This window comes from Fistularia commersonii, chromosome 15, assembly GCF_037954325.1.
Source record: "Fistularia commersonii isolate RoL2024-O1a breed Wild chromosome 15, RoL_Fcom_v1.0, whole genome shotgun sequence".
Classification (NCBI taxonomy): domain Eukaryota; kingdom Metazoa; phylum Chordata; class Actinopteri; order Syngnathiformes; family Fistulariidae; genus Fistularia; species Fistularia commersonii.
The window spans coordinates 5404112-5420629 of NC_141298.1; the positions used below are offsets into that span (position 1 = coordinate 5404112).

The window sequence follows — 16518 nt, forward strand, 5'->3', positions numbered from 1 at the left end:
GGAATTAAAAAAACAACAAAACAAAAACAAAAATAAACATTAGTTCTTCATTAGTACTTCTGGATTACTTTTATCCTGTGAGCTAATGCATGGGTAGAAAGAGCTGCATCTCTTTCACTGTTACTTACTGTGTGCTGTAGCTTGACAGGAACTTTCATAAAAAATGTGAGAGTGAATTTGCAATCAAACATCCTCATCAAATGGAGGATCGCGAACAGCTGTGCCAAGCCTGTTTTGCCCTTAAAATGTCTTCTCATCCTTTTTCACTGTCTAATTTCCAAAACAACTCCCTCTATGGTCTGAACTCGTCATTGACCTTTTTAGTGACATTATTTGCTGGATTTTCATGCAATTTTTTTTTTAGCTGCATCTCCTCAAATAAAATGCTCAGTTTCTGCCACTGCTGTTGAACTGAGATGGATAACCTCACAACAAACAACAGCAGTTAAGTACCACTTCCACCGTGCATTTTGGCAGTATGCAGCATGGCATGGCCATAGCACATACTTTATCTGAACAGATGATTAATTCAAGGGATAGATAGTGTAAACTAAAATCACCTCACCAATAAACATTGGTAGAGACATGAGCTCCATATTGACATTGTTTAGTAGGTTTATTACATTAAAAATAAAAAAAAATAATAAACTAAAACACTGCAGTAATGATTTGCACTGGCATTCTTTCTACTGCCAGCCCATTATTGGCATATTTACTATGACTGAGGCTGCCACCTCTCATCTCTGTGTCAATGCAAAATTCTTGGCTTGCAACTCTCTCTAGCTGCATCCCGATTTAAACCCATAAAGCACTGTGTTTTGATTCTTCCTAAAAGCTGGACACCAGCTGAATATACTTAAGAAAACCAGTAATTAAGATTCAAATATAACCAAAGAAGTTTAGTCCTGTGAGTTGGCCCATACACATCCAAGCACTGCTTATCTAGCGACAATACCTGTGAAGACTGAGGCTCATGTTATACAGGGCCAACCAGGAGTCTCGTAGACGCTTCATATCTCTAATGATGTGGACACCTCCCTCCTCTGATGTCCTCTCCAAAACCGCATGACCCTGGACTTCCATCTGCTGCAGTTGAAGCTCCTTCTCTGGAAACTCCCCCAGAGCTTTCTGTGAATGGAAGGATTATGACACATTAATATAAGGAAATTCTGAGTCACTAAAAATTTGATCAACCTATTAATATTACTCACTTTTGACACGACAATTTGGCTACAAAACAAAGTAAGCTATCAGAAATAATTTTTCAACAACTACAAGTTAACTCGCACTGAATAACTTGTTTTTTCGACAGTTAAATTCCACCTATTACATGCCCTGGCACCAATGCTTTAATTCCTGTTGACTAAAAGAAAAAGAAAATTTCTCAGTATGCAAGTTAACGTGATCTGTTTGTGATAGACCTTAATGAAAATAGGACCTGGTTCTGAAATTTTTGGAAACATTTTTTTCCAGATATAAATATGTTGCTTTTATTAACTGATTAGAATAGAATTGTCAGTTGGTAGCCTTGGCAAAGCTGTATGCTCTCTAAAGTTGCTCTGAATACTGATTCATTGTATGAAATCCCTAGCTTGTGACAGTTGCCATTGAAGTTCAGAGATCAATATCAGATTTAGGCGAGAGAGAATTTGAAGTGAAAATCTACAGCGCTCTCCAAGAACATTAATATGGTCTTGAGTTTATATCTCTCAAGATAGGACAGCTCCCCTATTGTTTTTCAGTGATCAATTTTCCAATGCTTTCCCCTTTGATTTAAATGCTCTTCAAAAATGCTCTTTCATTTCGTGTAGCCAGAAATACATTTACAGATTTAAGTATTATCTACTTCATATTTATTACTGCATACCAAAAAATGTATTATAACAACATTCCTTCTCTTTGTTATTTTGGAAGAAAACAAAATCTCTATAGGGATTTATTTCCTGTGAACATTAAAAAATTCAAAATTCATCTCGTCATAGCAGTTTGTAAAATAAAATTTGGATTCGTTTTCTCATCACATTATCTTATCAAATTTGATCCTATTTTCATAATATTTTGACATAATCTTGAAGTAACTAACTGAACGCTGTCCAAAGTGTGTGTGTCTGGTGTGTGTATGTGTGTGTGCGTGCGTGTGCGCGTGCACACACACACACACACACACACACATGCATGTTGGGCTATCATGTTCTCAAGAGGCTCAGAAGATTTTTACTTTTTTTCTTCCCAAGTGAATAGATAACAGCACTGGGCTATTATCAGATTTGTAAACTTCTCCTGCAGAGCAATCCTCATTTTGTTTTTCAGTGGGAACTAGGTAAACCTACAATGAATACTATTGAAAAGTGGGTATATACTTTTATTTATTTATTTTCACATTTGGTTAAATTCTCTGCACTCATCAAAAATCCCCACACTATTACATGGAGCACTAATAGAAGCACGCCTCAGTAGTAGCGGCTCAGGATTTTCTATATGGCGTTATCTAAATTCAACTTTTATAACAACTTCAAAATCCCCTGAACAAATCAAAAATCCTTCACGCTCTAATATATCATTGTCAAAGAGAGAGGTAAAAAGGTTTTTATCCTTTTCAGAGTGCTCACTAATGCTGCAATCTTTCTTCACTTACACACTGCTCAACTTTTCACCTTTACTGAATTTATTCCAGTAAGGGAGCGCCTCTTTCTTTTTTCAGGCCTTTCAATGTATCATACTTTTAAGAGTGAGTAATACTCTTTTTCCTCAGCTTTATTTTTATGGTTTACCAACTAGTGTGCATTTGATTTGTAAGGGGATTAAACATGGATCACCATAAACAATTCCAGGAATGAGTGTGCTAGGGTATTGTCAACAAAGACAAAAAAAAGACTCTTTAAAAAAAATAAATAAATAAAATAAAAAACTCTCAAGGCAGTTAAAATGCTAACTTGGCCTCAACAACTTTTTAAGAAAAAACACATTCAATCTAATTCTGATGCTTCTACAGTACTAGCAAGTACATATTTGCAGACAGACTGTCTCTTAATACCTGCTTGTGCTTAACCCTCCACCTAAAAGGTTTAAATGATTTGTGCAGGCAAAGGGATGTGCTTCTATCCATTTATCAAGCAGAGGTTGCTACATAAAGGTCGAGATTTTAAAATTACATTTTCGAGGATTTGTTTCGAAAATACACCAAACTAAAAATTGACAAAGAAAAATATTGACCAAAGCCAAAAAAAAGGCTGCAGAGAAATGATGAGCAAAGCTGCGCGCTGCGAATGCAACAGCTTCAATTTGCTGCTGCTGTTGTCATAGTAGTGGGGACGTAGGTGGAGGCACACAAGGAATTCCTTGGTAAAGGGGGATAAATTTCATATTCTGCTGATTAACTAATTGGCTTTCTTTGTCATTGACATACCAGTCTTTCACTCCAACAAAAATCGAATGAAGATGGAAGAAAAATAAGGACTGGGTCTCGTAATTGATGTGTGCAATACTTCATTGAGGGCTTGTTTATCTTTCTTTAATTATCGGTACTCAAACAAAGATGTTGCCATGCAAATAAAAGTATGTTTACGGAGGCCCTGGACATATACATGACCACTTCAAAAATGCTTATCTCCATGTAATTTGACAGTGCTGTCAGTCTTTTAACATCTGTATTCAATGTCCATTTGTGATTGGATTGCTCCAGGCATGTCTTAATTCAAAGTCTGAAAATGTCAAAGAAGATGTCAGTGCTGTCATGGAGTAAACCTAACATCTCACTGAATCTGAAGGAGAATATTAGTTATGAGCATGATGCAACGTCTTATTGGTGATATAAGCACACACTGACCTCTGCTTCGTGCTTGCGGCCCTCCATGCTCCACTCTCCAGAGGGGCTGCGGAAGGACTCCAGTTTTTGTCTCATGATCATCACCCACTTCTCAACATTCAGAAGGCTTTCATGGAAACTTTCATGCCCTGCAATGCTCTCTTCATTTTCACGCACCTTGACCTGCAAACAAATTAATCACATCCAGCATCCATCCTTTACACTGAAAAAAATGTTGACATTTGAATTATTATTTGTTATAATTCCAGTCACTATATACATGTGACTTTATACTCCAATGGTAATACAAGCAGTTTCCAGGTCAATTAAGGAAGCATTTTTTTCCACCTACACATACTGGAATGGCCCTCTCACATTTTGACAAATGATCAGCTCTATGCAAGATCACCATTTATCAAAATAAACATGAGTGGGGGCAAGAATCAAATCTTATATTACTTCTCTCGCTGAGTGGCCAGATCCGAGCTACACAATCATCATTAAATAACAATTTACCTAGAAAAAGTAGGTGTATTCTAGTTCTAGAAACAGAAAAACAGGCTACATAATGCATTTTTCTGGATGAACAATTCCTATATTCTAAAGCAGGGGTCTCTGCTGAAACTGCCAACTAAAATTTATTTAAAATATTTATTTATTTAAAAATGGGATAATTATGAAAACAATTTCAGGGTCTGGCCAATTGCAATCCATTAGAATCTAGTAAAGGTCTTTCCTACTTTGATTATTAGCACAATTACTGCTTAAAATTGCTTCAGTTTCCATCATTCTTGGCTTCAAGGAAAATACTTTCCTGACAGCCGCCAGGGACCTGGCATGACTTTGTTCAGTTCAAGTTAGGAAGTCTTTATTTCTTGGAAATAGAGCACCTCAAAGTGAATAGTAATTTTTGCCTCAGTAAATTAACAGTTCTTGTCTAATTTCTGCTCAGTACATTTTTATAATACTGACCCTTTTCAATCACAGTGACTTATTGCATTAATTTATTTTAAGCGTTCATAAATTCTTCATTTCTTTGAGGCTAATAATCCTGTTTACAGCTCTTCTATATTCTTTAGTTTCCAGTGCCAATTGGTTAACATAAGCATAGCCATTTATAGTGCATTTAACATATAATTTAATATAAATGGATACGTTAACTGAAAGGCTCCGATTGTATAAAATATTGACGCATTATATTTAATGATGAGTCTTTTAAACCATGCTCATCCATTTCCGATCATTCGTACACTATGATTAGAGAACTGGAAATGGCATAAATTACACAAAACCCCTTTAAATAAATTCAACACTGAGATCATGGCCAGTTTTGATGCCAGACTGTTGAGACGGATGGTATACCATGAAATATACTGTTAATAAAAGAAAAAAAGACAGTGCAGCGCTATCTGTAGGAGGAAGCTTCTATTCTATTCTGTTCTAAAATTCTTGTATTTATTCAACAAACGAAAAAAATGATCAGAGTCGATTCAGTTGCACACTTGTGATTTACCCAGACGGCATTGTGAAGATGTTTCCAGTCGGTATAGAGCTTCTCAAACTGTGTCCTGTTACTCTGACTGGAGGAAACCAGAGTTTCGAGTGCTGTAATATGGGCTTCGCAGTCCTCAAGGTCCTTCTGGATCACCTTAGATCATATGAAACAAAAGCGCAGGCGCGCACACACACACACACACACACACACACACACACACACACACACACACACACACACAATAACACTTGTGAACGTCACTGTTGGAAACTTTTGAGTTTGAATTACAAATCTTACCAATGAGACGTTACTTATCATAAAATTAAAAAAGCATAAGAAATCAGTTGGAAAACAATGCTGGTTGCTGTCACTTGTTTTTAGGTTGAAGTGTAACATAACACCAGTAGAGAATGCTTTTTAATTAACCTGATTTAAGTGTACTTAATGTGTAATTAATGAGAAAAAAATCAACCAATAATGACTTAAGAAACCTTAGAGAATCAAACTACTAAACTGTGCTGGAAATCACAGAGTTGGATGATTGCTGAGGACTGAACATTTGTGCCAATAAATATGTTGGCAGATCCACCTTTGGGATACATCTGTTCTGGGATTAAACTTACCCTTAACTGGTCAGACTGACTTTTCTTGGCCAGGATATCAGGCTGAAGGACGTCGGTTGCTACCAGCCTGTCTCTCAACCCACTCAGTTTCGAGCGAATCAACTTGTAGGCATCACCGAAGTCCTTTGTTCTCGAGATTAAGCCCTAGGGAATACACGTAATTGCTTTTAAAAAGGCCAGTCATGTCTGCAACATCAGACAAACCTTAAAGCAAACATACTAAATTTAAAAGGTCACTGTAGATTATTTGGGATGTACTGTCAAAACCTGAATGTATCTGGTCAGTGGTGTACCATGATTTAAAAGTTTATGATAACCACACCTTGCAAGATTGCTGCCAATTGGTAAGGAGAACACATACATTGTGCTCACAGCGTTATTAAGTTATTCCCCCATGATTAATGCTGACAAAATGTCAATTTCTTGTTTCAATTTCGTGAATGTGTTCACAGCTATGACTAGAAGATGAAAATTTGCATTAAAGCCAGACTGTCCTTTCAAAAAAAAAAAAAAAAAAGGTCAAAGAGTAAAATAGACTGCACTTGGGATTTCAAACCCCATTATTGATCAGGACACTTATATTAATTCATTCCAATCCATCATGGACACAGGTGATTCATTATGGCTACTCCTTGTACTTCCATCTTTACTCATGGGGGAGGGCATATGAGTTGCATTAAAAAAAACTTAAATACCTATCTTCCACAAGTAATGTATTATTGACTATTAATGAATGGTTGGTTTAAGAGTGGCCAAGTAAATCTGGTACTTTTTCCAGCTCACCTGCAACCTGCCTTTTCTCTGCAAGAGCTGAGTGTGCAGCAGTTCCCTGTTCCGCATGGCAGCCGCTAGCTCACCCTGCAGACTTTCGGACCTCTCGGGACCAAATACAGATTCCATCAAGTCCCCCTTCACCTGCAGCAGACTGAGACGCTCCTGAAGCTGCGAACTGTCCTTTAGTAGACGCTTCAAGGGGAGATCACATGAAGAAATATTTTGGCCGAGTCACTGTACTGAAGCAGGACGACACAGTTACTCCTATTCAGCATCACTGATCTGATTTGGGGAAAACAATCCGCCAATCAATAATTTAATTATTTTTATTTTTTTATTTGTTTGTATTGAAGTAAACAAGTTCCTGCTAATAATTAGCATTTATATAATTTTTCATTCAGTAGGCCCGGCATTAATGTCTTTCATTTATTGCAGGGATTAATTTCAAACCAATTTTGGGCAATTTTCTTCACAGCGCGCCCACGCGCACACACACACACACACACACACGCACACGCACACGCACACGCACACGCACACGCACACGCACACAAAAAAGACTAACACAATCAACCGAATTAATTTATGTAGTGAATTTTTAAAATGATTATAAGGAATTTTCTTAATATTGAAAAAATAAATACTTATGAGATTTTAATATATATTGCTTTTTTTGTCATTGAATTTAGAGAGAAGGCAACTGACTGAAAACATACTCGTTAGGTACAATTACTTCCAATGACAATAAAGGAACTTGTATCTGGAATAGACAGAAGGACGAGAAATCTTATCATATATTTTATCTAGAATATATTTCAGTTTATCTCTAACTTTAAAATGACCTTTTCAGTGTAAACAGTGACAGCAATTAAATATTTCTTTTAGACGACAGTTAAGCTTTACCTCAATTTTTTGCACCAGCATGGCAATGTGGGAGAAGTCGGTGACTTCAGCAGATGCCTCCAAAACCTGTGAGACCGTATGGCTCCACTGGGAATAGACCAGTAAGGGATCCTGGAGGACATGTCTGAGCACCGACTCTGACTCTGAGCATAGTCTCGTCGCTCGGCATTTCACACTGTGATAGTAACACACAAGACATTTACAATTACAATGCTAATAACTGATGAGAAAAAATCAAAATAATAATACAAAAACAAATGTTATCCAACAATCTGTTTGTTTGATAAATTATGGAAACTCATCTCGTAGATTTTGAGCAGAAAAGTATGAACATGAAACATTTTCTAGATCACAGAAATTATTGAAAGGGCTTCTCAGGATGTAACACGACAAGTGAATAGACTGTGTAAGCAAAGGATGAAAGAACAAATTAGAAATAAAAAATTGCAATGTTGAGCTAAAAAATGGGCATCGTCAAGTCATAACGTGTTTTGACTAGTCAAGATAGAAAAAATAATTTTACCCAGATCAACTTCAAAAAATATAAAAATAAATAAATAAATAAATAAAATCAGAAAATAACATTAACATCATATTAAAAATTACCTTGAAATCAACAACAAATAAGGTAAAAAGTTCAAATGATGTGTGAATGCAAGCACAAGTAAAGCAAAAACTGGGTGAACTATGCTTCCACTGTTTGTGTGTGTGAATGTGTGTGTGTCTGCATTGGCTGTACTAAACACACAGTAGTTTGCTGACGATAGTAACGGATTTCCATCAGTCTTAAATTGTAAGTTTAGGAGGGGGCAGTGCTTTGGGATACATTGGGGTCAGATGCACAAACACTTTAAATGACATATGATGAAAGTGTAGTCTTTTCGGCTTCTAAAGCCGCAGCCAGTTTGGCCCTTCACCAATGTAGACAAATGTTTGTTGAACTTGACACTTCTTTTTCATTATGGATAAAGGAGTTTGATGCAAGGGCACAGGGTGTTAAATGTTTACGTTTTCATACAGTAGTCGGGGATCAGAGAGTATGACTTGATTGTAATTTATTTTCATTAATATTTGGTAGGCAGATGAATCTTTTTCAGCATGGCAGTCTGTCAACACTAACTGATCCTTCTGCTGGTTTCAAGTTGAGTTGTGGGAAAATATGTCTAGCATAATTCACAATATATCAATATTTCCATTTGATGAAACAGCGCAGCCTTATAAACATGGACTGCCGGCTTAAATATTTCACTTAGAATTTACATCATTTAGGCCAACTTCAATGGAGAGCTGGAACCAGATGATAGAAAGTACATATATTTTTGTACCTTCAATTTCAAGGTAACTATTCACTTTAAAATACATTGTACTATAGTCATTAAAAAATGCAATATTACATGTCCAAGTTCGAAATTAAGTTATTAATTTTGACATTACAGAAAACTTTTGTTTAAAAACTTAAGTCTCTAAGATTGAAGTCTTTTGTAATTGGTATTCTTTTCTCAATTATTTTCAGGGTTATTATTCCTAATTTACAGAAAACATTTTTTTTGCAAAATGTCAGGCGATTTTGTGGAAAATATCTTGGTCATTATGCATTTTTATCTTTAACCTTTTAGATCAATGAAAAGTCTTTTTATTCAGAAATACATGTGTCATATCCAAGATGCTGATTTTTCCACTTTTAAAATCACAAAACATTCTGCAAAGTTGCATTGTTGTGAATCTCTTGTGACACACTTTAAATTTAGTTTAGTTTAAAAGAAAAGAGATCCAGATGATGGGGTTGGCAAAGAGAGCACCTACATCTGATGCTCTTTGGCAACAGCCAAGACTTCATCCGAAAGGTGGCGCGAGTCCTCTGAGAATCTGAAGAGATCCTTTAGCTGAGATTTCAGCAGCTCCACTTGAGCTTCCAATGCTGCCACAGTATTTCTCACACCCTGCAGAGAGCAAGCAAAATGAACAGCACATCAAAGGACTTCTTTTTTTTTTTTTTTTTTTTTTATTTACCAGTCACTCTCACCAACTCCTTGATAGAAAATAAGTTTCAAACATTTTAACCCTTGACATGCATGTCTGCATGGAAAGAGCTCTAATAAAATGTTTGATGGAAGAGTGTCTGCATGGCACTCAGCTTGACTCTCAATCTTCTTGTCCTGCCTCCCCAGAACACAGTGATGCCAACCTCCCAGTGGTGGTGCGTTCAGCTTTGCCTTTTAAATTATATCTCTTGTATTGAGTTGCACAAACTTCACCACTTTATAGCCTACAAAACACTTTTGCTCTTGGCTGTGAATGAGAAACAAAATATAGCTTTCAATGACGTTTTCAATATCATACGAATCTATGAATAAAGAGCACTACCCAAGTCCCTTGAGTTTCCAGGAATTCTATATACCGGCACTTTTTTCTAAGTCTAATGTTTAAAAAACTAATGATGAAAACAGCAGAATTTTTGTTGCAAAATCTGCAAAAATGTTTTCTCACTTACTTGAGTTTTTTTTTTTTTTTTAACACTCTAGAAATATCCACATGGAATTGATTTGTGTCTGTGGAATACCGCAGTCATCCAGATCACCGTCTTTCATAGTCAAATTATGTCATGGTCTTATTCAGTTTTTTGAAGATGTTTCACAACTCATCTATGCATTCTCAGAACTGTAAAGGTGTCTTGGGTGAGAGCCGCATCAGAATAGTAAACATTTACAGGGAATTAAAAAATACAATATTTGAAAAACAGAATTGTAAAACCTTGTGTTATTTTAAAAGCGAGTGATTAAAAACCACTTAAAATTTGATGTTTGTGCATCTATATACACCTTTATCAATTGTTTCGACACCCTTAACTGCAATGAAACCGAGGAAAACTGATTGCCCCTCTAAACTTGTATTCTGTTATGTGACTGATAAACTTTTGATAGATCATTATGCAAAAAATCCTAGATTTAGACAGAAAGATCTGAAATGCAGATACACCAGACATGTTTATAATACATTCCCCATCTTAAAAACTGCAACTTAAAGGTAACTGTCTGACGCAGATGACAGATGGATAACTAAATCACATCATTCAGCATTCCAGTCACACCCAGCAGGAGCAGGAGCAAATATTTTGCTGCTCTCTGTGAACAGTCCTTTGGCATTTCTGCTTACCTTCTTCTCCGACAAATGCTGCAGTTGTGTTTCCTTACATACACATGCATGCAAGCTCTTACAGATTTTTTGACTGATGTGCTAATATTAAATACAAATTCTGAAACAATCAACAATGTAAGTTTATAGATGATTAATGATAAAAAAATTCAGTGTAAAAAAGAATCCACAACATAAAATTGTGAAATCAGAAATTAATCCGTCAGTATATTATTGATTTAGAAAATATTTGTGTTACAAACATCACTGTTGCTGCTTTAATAACATTCAGCGATTAATACAAACAAAAATGATTAAAGATGGAACTTACTTCTTGAATTTATTGAAATGTTTTAATTCGCTGAACTATTAAAGCCTTTTGCACAATACAATTTTGATTAAACCTTGAACTTTGCCCTAGAGAAAGAAAAAAAAACCTCCTTTTTTGCAGGGCCCCATTAATACTCTAAATAAAATCACTTCTGTGCATGCTATGTTGATTATCCTACCACAGGTGGTGACTTGCCATGCAACAGACACGATGCCCCAAGTAAATGTCACAGAGTGAATATTCTCAGACAGATATAATAACCTGGTTGTGTGTCTACCACATATCTGTAAGGTGAGGCATTCAAATGATTCAATAAAGTGATAAAGTAGCTTTGCAGACCTTTTTCTAGTGTGTCAGGCATGTGAGGGCTGTTGAAAACATATTATGAGGGAGATAAAGAATCCATCCAGAAGCATCATGGCAGGGCACATATATTTTTAGCAGCATAGAAATTAGAAGTGAGTGTTTATGTAGGATGCGGAAGATAGCTTTGAGGGTGTCAAAGGACTATGAATCCAAAAAACATGTACACAAAGAAAAGTGTTGCAGTGATGAACCAAAGTAGGAAATAAGCCATCAATACAACAGATGCAGGAGATGCAAAGGCATCCAGATATGGTGGAAAAGGTAGAACATGATGTCTGAGAAAAAAGTAGAAAGATTTTATTCTTATTTAATGACATACAGGTCAATATTATTATTAAAATCAGACTTTATGGTGTGTAGGTAGATATCTTTGCATATATGACACTAATTTTTAGGGATTTTTTACATAACGCTCATAGTTTCATACACTAATACAATATATCTGATGAAGTTCTATCATTATTCTTGCTGCATAAAGCAGATTAACCATCATCTTCCAGTATTTTTTCCTAACCAAAAGAGACACAAGGAAAATGTGATTTTGAGGAAACTCTCGCCAATACACTGCTTGTTAAAGTACCGGTACTGTTCGTCCGAAATGTCACTTGTAGCTAATTTGCTTTGACCTAACCACTTGTCTACAGATACAGCAAAATCAAAAACATAAGGAAAATGGTCAAATCCTGGATCTTATTTAAACATTCCTGATCAGCAGAGCTACTCTCCATCCCTTTAGCGAGGCTACGTTGAAATTTTGCAGTGGGTGAAAGAGAAAAAAATATCTTGCTACAGGAGATCAGATCATAAAACAATATGAGCTTCACCCACTTCAACTGAACTTGTACACATGTAGAGAAAGATGCCACGCAAGTGACATCTACAATTAACTGCTTATTATTTCTATTCTTTGACTTACTCGACAGACTTACTCAACATGTAATTTGATTGATATACTATCCTATTTTTATTCTCATGTCTTCCTCTTGTAAATATGTACAGTTTTGGTATCACCAGAGAAGTTGTCTTATATATTCATATAATTTGGTCAATTAATTATACATTTTATCACAAAATTAATTCAAAGTGTTTTACGCTACTCTTAATATAAAGGAAATGTTGGACATTATCATGTTTTTAAGCAATGTACTTCCTTTCCAGGGAACAATTTATGCAAGTTCTCCATTCCAAAACCTTTTAAAAGGCATTAACCTGTATCTTTTTTGATATCCTAAAAAAGGATAGTTATTTAAAACCATTATATTGTTACAAATTTTTTGTAAATTCAGACCAATGCTCTCACTCTGCCTTCACATTTGTACTAAATTAGCACACCTCTCTTACCAAAATTATTTAACTTTGAGTCTACAGTGATATTCCTTAAATTCAAGTCAAATTTCTTAACATATAAAAGTCAGCCTGTCAGATTGCTGCTTTGCATTTCAGTCTCAGCATTGTCCATACATTTTCATAAAATGCTTGATGATAAATTGATGCAAATTTGGCCTGCTCATTTTGCTTTAAACTACTACAGTGCTCAACAAGCCTGCATCTTTGATTCACTCACAGGACCAGTTGATGAGGTGAGCTCTGTAGAAAGTAATGAATACTGATTGCCTTCTTCCTCTTACTTCCCTCTTCTTGTCTTATCTAAGTTTTGCTTTGGACCAGGGTCATATCGCCTTCATTTCCTGCTTGCCCATAAAGTTGTCTCCTCTCAATTGCAGTAATGTAATAAAAAAAGTTTAGATTTTTTTTTTTTTTACAAAATTTGTTTCTCACCTCCCGTGAAATGCTCTTCCTCCTGATGGAGTTCACACATTGAAAACGGCTAAAGATGGTGAAGCGATAACGATTCATTTGAATGATGCTGTTTTGCTGAGGGAATCTGACCAATGAAAAGGGTGCAGACGAAAATGTTGAAACAGGAACTTGCTCTCCCCACAGGCCGTTATCTTTTATGATGGGATGGAATTCCATTGCTATTCATTTTGTTGCCTATGTTTTGCATGAACAGTCTGCTGAAACGCTTTTTTTCTTTCTTATAAATGCAAAAATATTCTACACTGAGGCTTGATGAACTTTCTAGTGATTTTACATCATATTTCTCCAAATTCTGTGTGTTTTTAAGGAAATTAAACTTCACTCTCACGCTTTCAACCTTCAGTCAAATTTTGCAATCTCACTGCTGATAAAAAAAATAATTTGCTGTCACCCCAAAGATGGGAGAACTTGCCTCAGCAAACATTCTAAGAAATCTGCTCCAACATTTGGGACACAGGTGAGTTTATTTTTATCATATTATATTAATTGTTTCAAAACTAAATTTGTACAAGCTGCAATTATCTTTAATAATTCCTGGTAAATAATTCCTATTGTGTCCTACCCTTCAGAATGCTTTAAAATTACCAAGAAAATTACCAATTCCTTTACCTGCAGTCCACACAATTATTCTGCATTTAGCTTAATCGCCAATGTGCTCTTAGCCTTTCACAATGCTATCTACAACCCCTGCTGATTGGAAAATGTATATCAGAGCAAATTCTTAAAGGGAACCTCGACTGAGAGGACTAATCAGCATAAATATGCTTTAATGTTTTTCTCATCCTAGAATGTGTTTTTATTGTGTTTTTATTTCTTTAAAATTGCAATTTATAACACATATTCTGGCCTCAGAACACAGTCATTGTTTTACTTCTCCAATGCATGCTGGGTTGAATATGTAAATTGGTTGCATTGTGTTAACTTGTGATTACCGCTTGTGTTAACTTTCGCTATACAGAATACTGTAATAATGCAACATTGTGCTGCTTTCCAAGGAAAACAAAAGGAGTCAAGTAGGCCATAGAGCTTACCAAGGGACAAGAAGAGAAGAAAGGAGTGGGAAATTGCTTGTGGATGTACACAACTTCTATGGACTCTGTTCTTGACAATTCTCTCCAGATACATTTGATGCAGGTAGCAGATCGAAGCTGCTGAAAGAGCTCAAGGGTGCTGCTAGTTTTAAATGAAGGCTAAAGCCAAATGCCGTGCCTACAGTTTTCTTTCACAAGCAGACAAAAGCCCCCCAGGAAAAAAAGTGAAGCCTGGATGCCACGGTCACCTTTGCAACCCCTCCAATTTGAGAGACATGGGCCGGCTAAATGTCTGTCTGTCTCTGTGTCTATCTGTGTGTGTGTGTGTGTGTGTGTGTGTGTGTGTGTGTCTTGGCATAGCAGCACAGTTGCTGCAAACACACCAGCAACTTCTGCAAACTCTTGCCTCTTTGCATCTTTGTTCATCTTCATTTTGAAGCTCATTTTGAATATTGTCTTCAGTGTCATCCTCTTCACGCCAGTCTCTCTCAGGGTCAAATTGGAAGGGTTGCACAGGTGGCATTGTCTTACATTGCAAGTTAAAATTAATGAGACAGAGCCCAGTGAAACATCATGACGCCACGACTCAGGCAGCATTGCAAAGTAAACAATAGCCGCCTACGAGTGAAACTTTTTTTTTTTTCGGTTATATGCAGACTAAGATGTGGTGAGATATTCTATTATTATTCTTACGTAGCCGGTACATATATTGATCGAATAGGACAGAAACGTTAGATGTAATTCCAGGTTGACCAAGTGCAACACTGGTTTAATTGTTCCTCTTCTTCTTCTCCTTTCAGCTTTTCCCTTAAGGGGTCGCCACAGCAAATCAACCTTTTCCATCTAACCCTATTCTCTGTATCCTCCTCTCTCACACCAACTACCTTCATATCCTCTCACTACATACATAAATCTTCTCCTTCGTCTTCCTCGAGACCTCCTGCCTGACAGCTCCAATTCCAGCATCCGTCTCCCAATATATTCACTATCCCTCCTCTGTCTATGACCGAACCATCTCAGTCTGGCTTCTCCAACCTTCTCTCCAAAACATCTAACATGTGCTGTTCCTCTGATAGACTCATTCCTGATCCTATCCATCCTGGCGGCGCCTGTCTTTTTGTCATTGTAAGTCATTGCAACATTGTAACATTGTAACATTGTAAGTCATTGTTAATGTTTCTAGGCCATACAGTAATGCTGGTCTCACCACTGTCTTGTACACCTTTCCTTTCATTCTGGCTGATAGTTTTCAATCACATAGTACCCCAGACACTTATCTCCACCCATTCCAACCTGCTTGAACCCATCTCTTCACCTCTTTAAACATTCTCCGCTGCTCTGGACTGTTGCCCCCAAGTACCTGAAATCCCCCAACTTCTTGATCTCCACTCCCTGTAGCCTCACCGTTCCACCTGGGTTCCTCTTATTCACACACATATACTCTGTCTTGCTGCAACTAACCTTCATTCCTCTCCTTTCCAGCACATACCTCAACCTCTCTAGATTTTCATCAACCTGTTCTCTCTTCTCACGACAAATCACAATGTCATCTGCAAACATCATAGTCCATGGAGATTCCTGTCTAACCTCATCTGTCAGCCTATCCATCACCACTGCAAACAAGAAGGGGCTCAGAGCTGATCCCTGATGGAGTCCCACCTCTACCTTAAACTTCTTTGTTACCCCTACAGTACACTGCACCACAGTCTCACTGCTGACATACATGTCCTGCACCAGTCTAACATACTTATCAGGCATTCCAGATTTCCTCATACGATACCAGAGTTCCTCTCTTTGCACCCTGTTCTGTGCTTTTTCTAGGTCTACAAAAACACAATGCAGCTCCCTCCAGCTTTCTCTGTAGGTCTCTATTAGCATTCTCAAAGCAAAAAATGCATCTGTAATACTCTTTCTAGGCATGAGGCCATACTGCTGTTCACAAATGAGGACTTCTGTTCGCAGTCTAGTTTCCACTACTCTTTCCCATAACTTCATTGCATGGCACATCAGCTTTATCCCTCTACAGTTGCCGCAATTCTGCACATCCACCTTATTCTTAAAAATGGGCACCATCCACTTCGTCTCCATTCTTTAGCCGTCTTCTTACTCTCTAAGATCCTGTTGAATAATCTAGTCAGAAACTACTGCTGCCTGTCCTAGACATGTCCACACCTCCACAGGTATATCATCAGGATATTCCGCTCTTCATTCTCTTCAATGTCTTCCTCACTTTACTT

General features: G+C 36.8%; 1 protein-coding gene across 2 annotated transcripts in view; it reads right to left on the reverse strand.

The window, feature by feature from the left end:
• The window catches only part of syne3 (spectrin repeat containing, nuclear envelope family member 3), a 44184-nt gene that overhangs the window by 16996 nt on the left and 10670 nt on the right, over positions 1-16518 (reverse strand). For both annotated transcript variants that reach the window (XM_086160428.1, XM_086160427.1), the window contains 7 exons: positions 9404-9540; positions 7601-7775; positions 6707-6889; positions 5924-6067; positions 5319-5453; positions 3827-3988; positions 956-1128 (listed from right to left, as the gene is read on the reverse strand). In XM_086160428.1, the coding sequence (XP_086016554.1) occupies positions 956-1128; positions 3827-3988; positions 5319-5453; positions 5924-6067; positions 6707-6889; positions 7601-7775; positions 9404-9540 (1109 nt within the window). The remainder of the gene's footprint in view (positions 1-955; positions 1129-3826; positions 3989-5318; positions 5454-5923; positions 6068-6706; positions 6890-7600; positions 7776-9403; positions 9541-16518) is intronic.